This window comes from Dromiciops gliroides, chromosome 4 (genome assembly GCF_019393635.1).
Source record: "Dromiciops gliroides isolate mDroGli1 chromosome 4, mDroGli1.pri, whole genome shotgun sequence".
In the NCBI taxonomy this organism is placed as follows: domain Eukaryota; kingdom Metazoa; phylum Chordata; class Mammalia; order Microbiotheria; family Microbiotheriidae; genus Dromiciops; species Dromiciops gliroides.
The window spans coordinates 336,997,771-337,009,933 of record NC_057864.1 but is presented as its reverse complement, the minus strand read 5'-3'; the positions used below and the strand labels follow the sequence as shown (position 1 = coordinate 337,009,933).

At 39.0% G+C, this 12,163-nt stretch overlaps 1 protein-coding gene across 2 annotated transcripts in view; it reads left to right on the top strand.

The window, feature by feature from the left end:
• Positions 1 to 12,163, top strand: part of BEND3 (BEN domain containing 3) — a 74,514-nt gene that overhangs the window by 21,995 nt on the left and 40,356 nt on the right. Inside the window, exons 1-3 of one of the 2 annotated variants that reach the window (XM_044005038.1) lie at positions 6,129 to 6,181; positions 9,594 to 9,641; positions 10,913 to 11,124. In XM_044005038.1, coding sequence (XP_043860973.1) covers positions 9,605 to 9,641; positions 10,913 to 11,124 — 249 coding nt within the window. In that variant the 5' untranslated portion in view covers positions 6,129 to 6,181; positions 9,594 to 9,604. Of the gene's footprint in view, positions 1 to 6,128; positions 6,182 to 9,593; positions 9,642 to 10,912; positions 11,125 to 12,163 lie in introns of those variants that run through there. The other variant, XM_044005037.1, reaches the window with a different exon arrangement.

The window sequence follows — 12,163 nt, the reverse complement described above, 5'->3', positions numbered from 1 at the left end:
ATATGAAAAGTTTAAGAACTTTTCTCATTTAATTCCAAATACTTTTACATAATGGTTGGGCTAAATCATAGCATTACCAATAATGTACTTAATGTACATGTTTTCCCACAGCCTCTCCAACATTTCCATTTTTTGTCATCTAACAATTTGCTGAGTATGAACTAAAACTCAAAACTCTACTTTTAAAGAACAAATTACATGACCCTGGGCAAGTCACAACCCCAATTGCCTCACTTAAAAAAAAAATTAAAAAAAAGAACAAGTTACCGTTTTGGAGAACAGTCTGGAACTGTGCCCAAAGGACTATAAAACTGTGCATACCTTTTGACTCAGCAATACCACTACTAAGTCTATATCTCAAAGAGATTAAAGAAAAAGGAAAAGGATCTATTTATAACAGCTCTTTTTTGAAGTGGCAAAGAATTGGAAATTGAGGGGATGCCCATCAACTGGGGAATGGCTGAACAAGTTTTGGTATGTGATTGTGATGGAATACTATTATGCTATAAGAAATGATAATCAAGATGCTTTCAGAAACACCTGGGAATACTTATATGAACTGATGATGCAAAGGGAAATGAGCAAAACCAGAACATTGTATACAGTAACAGCAATATTGTATGATGATCAACTATATGAAAGACTTAGCCACATGGATCGATACAATGATCCAAGACAATTCTGAAGGATTCATGATGAAAAATGCTTATCCATCTCCAGAGAAAGAACTGATAAAATCTGAATACAGATTGAAGTACATTTTTTTTTTGCTTTATTTTTCTTGCTTTTCTTTACAACATGGCTAATATAGAAATATACTTTGCATGATTTCACATGTATAATTGATATAATATTGCTTGCTTTCTCAATGGGTCGGGGAGGTCATTTGGATGGCACAGTGAATAGAATGCTGGGCCTGGAGTCTTCCTGAGGCCTCATACACTTACTAGCTCTGTGACCCTGGACAAGTCATTTAATCCTGTTTGCCTCAGTTCCCTCATCTGTAAAATGAATTATAATTCTCCATAACATTTACATACCACAGTTTGGTGAACCATTCCCAACTGAGAGTTACCTCATCAATCTGTTCTTTCTGAATCTTCTCTTTTTCCCATCCCTTCCTGCCTGTTAGTGAGGCCCTCATATACTATACTCAAATGAAGCTCATCATTCCATATGTAAGTACTAGTAAAGTGAGGCATCCACCAGACAGGGCTAGTTTTCACATCTGTATTGTCAGTTGAAACAAAATCTTTTGTAGTTGGCTTTTAAGAATGTCTAATAATGGATCTTTTGAGTTGTAAGTTTTTTTCCTCTTTCTAACTCTGTTTGTATTGTACACTGAAACTTTTGATACTGCTTTCTCTCTTTTTTCTCTCTCTGCTTTGCTTAGAAAAATAAGCAATCTAAGCAGAAATCAGAGAGAAGAGTGGAATTTTTAGTTTTTGGTTGTTTTTTTTAAAACAACTCAGCAAGATTTGAGCTCATAACTTTCTGTACTAAAGTCAGCAGCCTTGCCTCAAGCTACACAGAATTTTTGGTCAAAAAATAATGAGCATTTTCTCTAGTTAAATTAACCACCAGAGAGTGATACTTTTTAAAAAATATGATTCACTGATAAGCAGTTCAGCGATTTAGAACCTGTGGCTATTTCATTCAAAGCAAAGAGCCATCCATATCTCATTTTTGACTCTAATTTATTTGATTCTTCGCAGGGAATAATCAGAGACAGTTTGGGGAGCTTCAGGGATTTGTATCTCAGACAAGTAGCTTCCTCCTAGGGGGAGAAAGAAGTCCAAGTAGAACAAGGTTTACTGTGCTTAAAGGGAGGAATAGATTTTTGTCATATGGGCCGAAGAGAAAGATTGTGGGAAAGGAGACAACTTCCTTCCGAGCTACACCCTCCTCCCCAAGTAAAATCCAGTACCCAGCAGAGAAATGAAAATCATGCCAGCATCCCAGTAGCTTGGTTGTTTTTTCAGTTCCCTCTTCAGCTACACAGCCCATAGTTTTGAAAGGAAGAAGCATTTCTGTGACATGTTAGGTATTCAGGTATCTAATTTTGTATTCACAACAAAATCCCAATACATATGTAACTGATCCAGGATGGCAGCGATCACCTAAGCAGAAGGTCTTGCCAGGAAATGTGGAGGGGTGACATTCAATTCCCTCTCTTATCTCATCATGACCATAGTGAATGTGCTGTCTGGGAGTGAAATCAGTAGAATCTGTGGATGGTGTATTTTGTTCTTGCTAATCGAGCATCCTTGTCAAAGTGTCTGAGCACTGCAGGCAGTGTTTGAAATGCTTGTCTTGATAAATAAACGGATCTCTCTCTCTCTCTCTCACACACACACACACACACACACACACACCACTCCTGGTGACTTCTCTGTATGATAACACATGGACAGAATTTACTTAAAAACAAAGAAAACCAGGTTCCTCTCTGCTGCCACATGGAGATGACAGGAAATAAATTGTCAACCTTTCCTGGCTGGTGGTCCTCCTGCCTGCTGTAGAGCCAAGCTTAAAGATGACACCTGCTTTCCCCATAAAATAATCCTAAAGACTGAGAGGTTTTTGTTTTGTTTTGTTTCTGCTTAGCTGCTTGATTCCTAGGTTCTTACCTCCTCATCAACCCAATTTAAATGAATCTTGATTATGGAGGAACGACAGTAAAACTTTCTCTCTCCCTCCTGGTGGTAGACTACAGATGTAAAAGGAGACATAAACTATGGAACATAGCTAGCATGTTGGTTTGTTTTGTTTCTGTGTTGCAAAGGAAAGTTATTTTGGGGGAAGGGAGCCAAGGGTTATTGAGAGTGACTAATATTTTTTTTTGGTTTGTTTTATTTTTGCAGGGCAATGGGGGTTAAGTGACTTGCCCAGGGTCACACAGCTAGTAAGTGTCAAGTGTCTGAGGCCGGATTTGAACTCCTGAATCCAGGGCCAGTGCTTCATCCACTGCGCCACCTAGCTGCCTCCGACTAACATATTTTTTTAAAATATCAATTCCTATACCCCGAAGAAAGTGAAGAAGGAAAGGATCTTTATGTATAAAACTATTTATAGCCATGGTAGCCAAAAAAACTGGAAAGTAAGGGGCTGCCTTTCTGTTGGGGAATGGCTAAAGGAATTGTGGGATATAAAGGTAATGAGATTGTCATACTGTAAGGAATGATGAAATGGACAATTTCAGAGGAAACTAGAAAGCCCTTTTATGTGCTAATGCAGAGAGAAATAAGCAGAGCTAGGAGAACAATTTATATAGCGATAACATGGAGAAAACCAACTTTGAAAGACCATTAGATTGTGAGCTCTTGTGTGGGGGGACTGGGTTTTTTTGTTTGTTTGTTTTGCCTATCTTTGTATTCAAAGTGCTTAGCACAATACTTGGCACACAGGTGCTTGATAAATGCTTGTTGATACATGGGTGGCTTTAGAACCGATCAACACAATGATAAAACATTTTGCCAAAAGAATCAAGATGAATCATATCACTCATCTCCTGATAGAGTTGAGGAACTTATGGGTTCGGAGCCAAACATCAGAGCCTGATGTTTAAAAAAAATGGAGTTTTCAAGAACTTGCAGATCGGACTCCTGGAAATGATTGAACTGTGTTGCTTGATTCAGAAAGATGTACTTTTTGTTGGCTGTCTGAGAGGAAACGGGCACTGGGCTCTGGGTTGGTTGCTGCTGTGGGAAACTTCAACATCTGACAACATTATATAAATGAACATGGAAATGTTTTCCAAAATAGATGCAGTCTGGAGGTTTTTTCATACCGCAGGAAACATGACGGCCTCCCTCTCTTTGCCCCTTTGAGCCTTCCAGGCCTCCTCTCCCTCCACTTTTCCTGGGCTCTAGGGTGACTCAGGTGTTTGTTCTCCTCTTCATCATTCCCTGACACTTGAATCACTGGGGGGGTTTCCAAATTCAGGTGCTAAATTGCCTGCTGCCGTAGCTATACAGAAAATATGTCTTCTGTTTGTTCCCTAAGTCATATTCCCTACAGAGACGTGCAACAGTATTAACTCCAATCCCAGTGCTGTCAATCAGTATGCCTCCCTAGCCCCACACTTTGTTGTTGTTCAGCCATTTCAGTCACATCTGACTGTTTTTGGTAAAGATACTGGAATGGTTTGCTATTTCTTTCTCCACCTCATTTTTACAGATGAGGAACTGAGGTAAACAGGGTTTAGTGACTTGCCCAGGGTCATGCAGCTAGTCAGTGTCTGACGCCAGATTCTTGAACTCAGGAAAATGAGGCTTCCTGACTGCAGACTTGGCACTACCCACCTGTGCCACCTACCTAGCTGTCTCACACCAGCCATTCTACGATGTGTCCAACAGTGAAATAGCACAGAGGAATCACAAAGAAATAAAATTGCTTTGCCTATTAGCATTTCCTGGTGGTATACACTGTCTCTTTTTTTTTTAATCATACCATAGTTTTTTCCTTCTTCCATTTTTTTCTCCCCCTTTTGTTTATTTTATATTCACACTCTTTGTTCACTTAAGGGCCTTATTCTTTGCTGGGCATCTTCCATTATTACTATCTTTTGTTATTTCAGTTTTTGCACACACATTGTCATTCATTTGGTGTAACATTCCTTCTTCCTTCTTATCCTCTGGAGAAATTCCTTTTATTCCTTTTCCAGCCTTAGCCTTCTGTCTTTTCTGTACTCTCTCCCCGCATATCATTGGACCTGATTGGAACATCATTATCATGATCACAGACTTATATATGGAAGGCAACTTAAAGGGTCACTATGTTCTCTCTCTCCCCATTCTTTTTTTTTTTTTTGGTAGGGCAATTGGGGTTAAGTGACTTGCCCAGGGTCACACAGCCAGTAAGTGTCAAGTATCTGAGGCTGGATTTGAACTCAGGTCCTCACGAATCCAAGCCCTGTGCTTTATTCACTGCGCCCCCTAGCTGTCCCCTCCCTCCCCCATTTTAAAGACAGAAAACTGAGGTTTTTCTCTCTCATAAAGGTGAAATTACTTTCTCAAAAATGGCACAGCTAGGATTCAGACTTTAGGTCTTTAGGGACTCCTAAAGGCCAGAATCCTTTCCACTGTAGCCACAGTGCCTAGAAAGTGTTGTTGGGTTAGCCAGTTGGGTCATATGACAGTACCTAAAGGGCTTAACAGCATTAGGTGGGGAATCCAGAGACCTGGTTTCTTCTGTGTTTGAGGCTGACTCACTGCACAGCAAATGATGTAATCTCTCTGCATTTGTCTCCTCTAAAATGAGAATATTAATACCTGTCAGCTTGCTGCCTGATACTGAGAGAATTACCTAGTAAATATCTGTAATACACTTTGAGCTGTTCAGTTGAAGGGTGCTAATGGTTATTCATCTTGCCTTAAAATACAATAGTGAATTCCCATTGATTGATGGGAGAGGAAGTACTAAATTCCACCTTCAATCTTGGTAAAATTTCAATTGTGTGGGATATATCTTGGACTCTTGAAAGATAATTTGTTGCTTAGTTTATTTGCCCTATATATAGTTTTGCATATTAAATGTTAGAGCAGTTATTTTTATAATATCAAACATGATATGGGACAGACTGGAGTGTGTATGTGTGTGTGTGTGTGTGTGTACATATATCCATATATCCATCCATCCATACATACATACATCCATCCATACATACATACATACAAGAGAACTTTCAAGATGCTTCTGTGGCTGATTGGAATAGAGATTTAGGTTGTGCCGACATTGGGGATACAACTTAAGGTTGTCTCAGAACATATTCTTATTGGCACAAGATAAAAGTTGATGCTACAAGACCAGACCTTGCCAATGGACTGCCAGGTTCCAAGTCTTGAAGAACTATGTTCCATCCTGCCTCAGACAGTGTGATTTATTATCTGTATGACCGTCAGCAATCACTCCAACCATTTTCAGCTGATTCCTCATCCATAAAATAGGGAGATATAAGGCCTACCAGTCTTTCAGGATTGCTGTGAGAATCAAAGGAGATTTTATATATATATATATATATATAACTTTGCAAAACTGTGTATATGTATGTCAATGTCAGTTATTAATATTATTGTTAATATCATTATTATAGTCCCAGCACAAAAGATACCCAGGAGGAGGGAATACACAGGTACACACATGACTTCTTTGGCCACCTTCCCAAGAGTTGGCATACCAGGTGAGACAGAGACACATCCATATAAGGGTGGGTTCACAAGAATCCTTACTGGGACCACTTACTTCCATAACCTGTCAGAGTTATTCTCTGAAAGCAAATCAGCTACAAGGCTTCACAAGGGGTGACTGTTACTGTTACTACTAGCAATAAACTCCACTCTTAATTTTCCCACTATATATCCCTCATTTTGTATAAACCCATGAATGATGATTCATTTTAGCTCAGCTGCAAGCCATTCAATACTATACTCCCTCACTCAATTCTTTCTCTCTCTGTCCCTCCCTCCCTTTGTGCTCACTCTCTTTCTCCTTCCCTCTCCCCTGTTTCTTTCTCATCCCTTTTCTTCTTTCCCTCAGCCTCCCCCCAACCTTTCTCCTCTCTCTCTGTCTCTCTCCCTCTGTCTTTGTTTGGATACAACTGATCTTAGAATATACTTAACATAAAGCCTATTGTGCCTCTTCTGATATCTGTATATGTTACACATTCATATACATGTATATCATACCTGTATTACCAGTTTTTAAGATAATTGGAATACAACTAATCTTAGAGTATGCTTAACATAAAGCCTACTCTGATACCTATATCTATCTACCCATTCATATAGATTTAATATAGAAGTATCGATATCTTATATATAGATATCAGAATAGCCAGAATGGGCTTAATGTTAATTATATTAGCTGTTGGTAATGCAGATATGATTTATATGTATGTGAATATGTACCATAATTAGAATATTTGACTAACCAGAATATTCCTTCTCTCCCCGCCCCCCCCCCCCCCATTTAAACTAATTAAGAATTTGCCTTTCATGCTACAAGTAGGCACTGGCTAAATGGATATTTGCTTGTTCTCTCCTTTCCAGAAAAAAATGGGAGCTTTGTGTTTGTTCTCTTTTGCTGTTTGTTTCATTCAGTCTTCTTTGTTTGTTTGTTTTTTGCAGGACAGTGAGGGTTAAGTGACTTGCCCAGGGTCACACAGCTAGTAAGTGTCAAGTGTCTGAGGCTGGCTTTGAACTCAGGTCCTCCTGAATCCAGGGCCAGTGCTTTATCCACTGCGCCACCTAGCTGCCCCTTGTTTCATTCAGTCTTAAACCCTTCATCATTAGTGTGAGAGATTTTCCTCATCCCTTAGTTATAAGAGATTTAATATAGTTATAAGTGATTTAATTAAGATAATATATTAACTAAAATTGTGATTTATTAATATTTAGATATTATTATTACAATTATATTAATAGGTTAAGTCTCTCTTCTAACTTTCAAATGTCAAGCATTAAGTAATATCACAAGATACAGTAGTCAGCAATACTATATTTTAGAAACCACAAGTGACATGCTTGACTCAAGGAGTTCACGTAGCTCACCAGTGGCAAGCTTGAATAATAAGAGGGGGTCATGCAGCATGACTATGACCCACCCTGTTGTCATCATAAGACTGATAAGAGTATTGGAAAATGCTGACGTTACGGTCATGTAGGCAGTTTCCCATATTTCCTAAGAATATGCTCTAATTTTAGAAATTACTAATACTATGTTATATAAGTGCAACTAATTAAGTTTAATACTATGTTATAAGTGCAGCTTTTGGAAGGGTGTATAAACCCATGGATTTTGTCACTCAGGGTCTTTCAGGTCCAACCCCTAGATGACCGGCTTTATTGTGGGCCTAAACCTCTCTCCATAAACCTATTGGCTTTATTGTGAGGTGAGGTCTTCTCTAAATAAACCTATTGGCTTCAGCCCAGAGACTTTGTTGTTTCTGTTCCTCCGTCGGACTTAGAAATTTTCCCGACCTTAGACATGAAAGTGAAAGATATATTAAATGGCAGACTGTTTAATTAAGGGCCTGCATTTCCTTCCCCTGACTGAACCTTAGCAGAACTTGAACCTGAGTGATAGCCCCCAAATAGATAAATGTTCCAGAAATCTCAGTTGGAATTTTTGTATTGCTTAGGATCCAGAAAACTTTATCTTCTTTTGAGTAGTTTAGAAAATTCCAGCCCCCTGAAGGGGATTCCTGAGGTGTGTTTTCTGATTTGCCTTTGCCTTTTTTCCCCCAAATGTCTGTGGCTGGGGAATTCTTTAGGCAAGAAAAAGTGATTTGGGGGGGTGGGGGTGGGAGTGGGTGGGCAGATGCTCTAAAGGGAAGAAACAAGATCCTTGAGTTTTTCTCTCTCTCTCTCTTTTTTTTTTTGGCGGGGCAAGGGGGTTAAGTGACTTGCCCAGGGTCACATAGCTAGTAAGTGTCAAGTGTCTGAGGCCGGATTTGAACTCAGGTACTCCTGACTTCAGGGCCGGTGCTCTATCCACTGTGCCACCTAGCTGCCCCAAGATCATTGAGTTTTCTTTCTTTCTTTTTTTTTTTTTAGTGAGGCAATTGGGGTTAAGTGACTTGCCCAGGGTCACAAAGCTAGTAAGTGTTAAGTGTCTGAGGCCGCATTTGAACTCAGGTACTCCTGACTCCAGGGCCGGTGCTCTATCCACTGCGCCATCTAGCTGCCCCGATCATTGAGTTTTAATGCTAAGCTCTAGGGAGGAAGGCCAACTTGTCCAGAGGGAAGAGACAGAATTCCGCAGGATCTTAGACAGATGGCCAAAATTCAGCCCTTTACTCCTTTATCCCTCTTCCCGTTAATTTACTTAAATTATTACAGCAAATTAAACTAAGACATCTACATTATTTATCCTCTTATTTATTCATTGGTATATGAAATCTGGGTTGTCTCTGCATCATAATATTTTAGATCTCTTAGGATATAACATTTTTAATTCCTACAATTACTTTTTGAAATTTAAGAGTTATGTGTGGCTAACTCTGGTCTAGAATAACCCATAACCTTTTTAATCCAACTTTGTCATACTATACTGAATTTGGAGGCAGGAACTGGGTTGGATACCTACTTCTGTTATTTACTGTCTGGATGTCCTTAATCAAGTTGTTTTATTTCTCTGGATCTCATCTCTGAAATGAGGGAGTGAGACTAGATGCCTCCAAAAGCCTTACTAGTTCTAAATCCTGTGCTTCTATCATTTAATAAGATACATTCCTTAGAGACTGAAATGAGATCATCCAAACTAGGGACTTTCGTAATTCTTGATTTAATAGTGTAATTTCCACATAACCCTAAAAGTGGGGCCTCAGGTAATACGTTCTCCTTTCAGTTGTGATTAAATCTTTGAAAAGAGTTCCCATTGGGATGAAGGCAAGGATTGATTCCCAATGAAAAACTTAGAGATCTGAGTACGATGAATTGTCTTTTCTTTGGTTGTTAGAGAACGGTTTTCTGTGTGGTTGTGGGCAAATAAGGCAATTACAAGAACCACTCACTCCCTGCAAAAACCAACCCCCGATTCTGTGTGTCCTTCAAATTTTTAGGTTTTGATGGATGTTTTGTCTTTTTATTTAGTGGCATAGAAGATGAACTCAGCAGAATTCAGTGATGATGAAGAAGAAGGTAAAATACTCCAGATTTTAAAATATTTTTAGCCTGTTATCTCCACCACTACCACTTCCTCAAAAAAATTTTTTTTAAGTTTTTTTTTAATAAATATGCCCTTGGGCAAGCACTTTATTGTAACCCTTTCAAAAGCCACATTCTCATAGCTTATCATTACCCGCAGGTGATCCTGGGGTCTCAAAGACTATGTAAGTCCTACAAAGCTAGAAAAGAATAAAAACAACCAACATTTAACACTTACTTTGTCTAACTTCTATGCTAAGCACTTCACAATTATCTCATTTTATTTTTTATTTATTAATTTTTTTAGTGAGGCAGTTGGGGTTAAATGACTTGCCCAAGGTCACACAGCTAGTAAGTGTTAAGTGTCTGAGGCTGGATTTGAACTCAGGTCCTCCTGACTCCAGGGCCAGTGCTCTATCACTGCACCACCTAGCTGCCCCACAATTATCTCATTTTAGGTGCTATTATTATCTCCATTTTACATTTGAGGAAACTGAGGCAGACAGGTTAAGTGACTTGCCCAGGGTCACACAGTTATTAAGTGTATGAGGCCATATTTGAACTCAGGTCTTCCTGACTCCAGGCCTGTAGCTCCCTATATAGAAAAGCATGAAATGTGGGCTTGGTGACAGAATATATAGCTTACAACTGAGGGGCCAGAATAGCTAAGACATCAAGGTAGCTTAGTTCATAGAGTTCTGAACTTAATCCTGCCTCTGACCCTGACTAGCCGTGTAACCCCAAGCAAGTCACTGTGACTCAGTTTCTTCATTATAAAATGAGGATAATAATAGCATCTACCTCACAAGGTTGTTGTGGGGATCTAATGAGATAGCATATATAAAGTGATTTGCAAACTAAATGTTAGCTATTACTGTTAAATGCAGATGTGCTTAGCTACCAGGTTGTTCTTGTTGTTTAGATTTAATTTTATTTTGGGGACTTTAGCAACTCATGAAGACCATCCACTTAGAGGAAAATATATATCAGGAGTTATTATTTGTGTTGGTCTATGATAAAGTAACAGACCTTTTGAAGTATTGAGGTAGGAATTCTATTTAAAGTATTGCGAAATAAGAGAAAAATAGCTTGGTGTCAAAACTTGCTTTTTTCTGTGGGAGAAATTGATCTCCGTGAGATGAGGTCAGAGGACAAGACCACGTCAGAGAGTACAGTTAAGCTTTGAGTGGGGTGCTAGCTAGGCAGAAACATGCAGCCTTGGTTTACCACCCTGACCATGTCCCCATTACTCCTTCCCATGACAGTTATAAAAAATAATCCTGTGAAAGTGGAGACAGAAGCTGGGGATGCTGTGCTGGATTGTTCTGTGACCTCCAGGGCTGCTGAGAAGCCCCCATCGGATGGCTCATTTACTTCCCTTCAGGACTCCAGCAAACGGAAGCAGGCTGGAAGTGATGGCCATGGAGGCCAACAAGACATTTTACCGAGTGTTAAAAAGAGACGTCTGATACCTGAGGTGGGTCTTCCTTTGATGGGGCTTTTCATGTTGTTGCTCAGGTTTCCTTTAAGACCGTTAACATCACATAGCGTGTTGTTTGTGATGTTGTCATGTACTCATGACAGAGATAGGAATTGGACCAGTGAGTTCATTGGTGTAATGGGAACTTCCAATGTAGGCAGACATTCCTCCTCTACAATTTATCATCATCATCATCGTTGTTGTTATTGCTGTTCATCATCATCATTAATTGTGGTAATAATAGCTAGTATTTCTATGACACACTGTTTACAAAGTGCTTTACAAATATTAGGGAACTTCTGATCAGGAAACTACCCATATAGGTCAAGGTACCTCCTCTACAATTTATCATCATCATCATCGTCATCGTTGTTGTTGTTTTCATCAACAGTATCATGAATAATAGTAGTAATAGCTAGTATTTCTATAGTACTCTGTGTGCAGAGTGCTTTGCAAATATCTCATTTTATTCTCATAACAATCCTGGGAGGTAGGTATTATTATTATTACTATTTTATGCATGAGGAAAACCAAGAAAGACAAAACTTAAGTGACTTGCTCAGAGTGATTTCCCCAAGGTCGTGGAGGTAATCTGCAGAAGTAAGCTTTGCACTTGGGATATCTGATTCAGAGCCAGTGAACCACAACAACTCAGCAAGCATTCATTTAGTAATGGCTGTTTGCAAAACACTCTGCTGGGTACTAGGAAACATAAAGGGATGAAATCAGAGCCACCCCCTTTAAGGGACAACAGTAGAATTGAGTATGTGGGACACAAGCAACTAGGATGCAAAATAGAACATGATACATTCATAAGAGAAATGGAAACAGAATACTCTTCAAAGAAAATCTTATCTAACTCATTTTAAAGTTTTTAAAAATAAATTTTTTTAACATTCTTTTAAAATTTTGAGTTTAAAATTTTTCCCCTCCCTTTCACCTTTCACCCCTCCCCCATCCACTGAGAAGGCAAACAAAATGATATCATACATGTGAAATCATGCAAAACATTTTTCCATATTAGCCATGTTGGAAA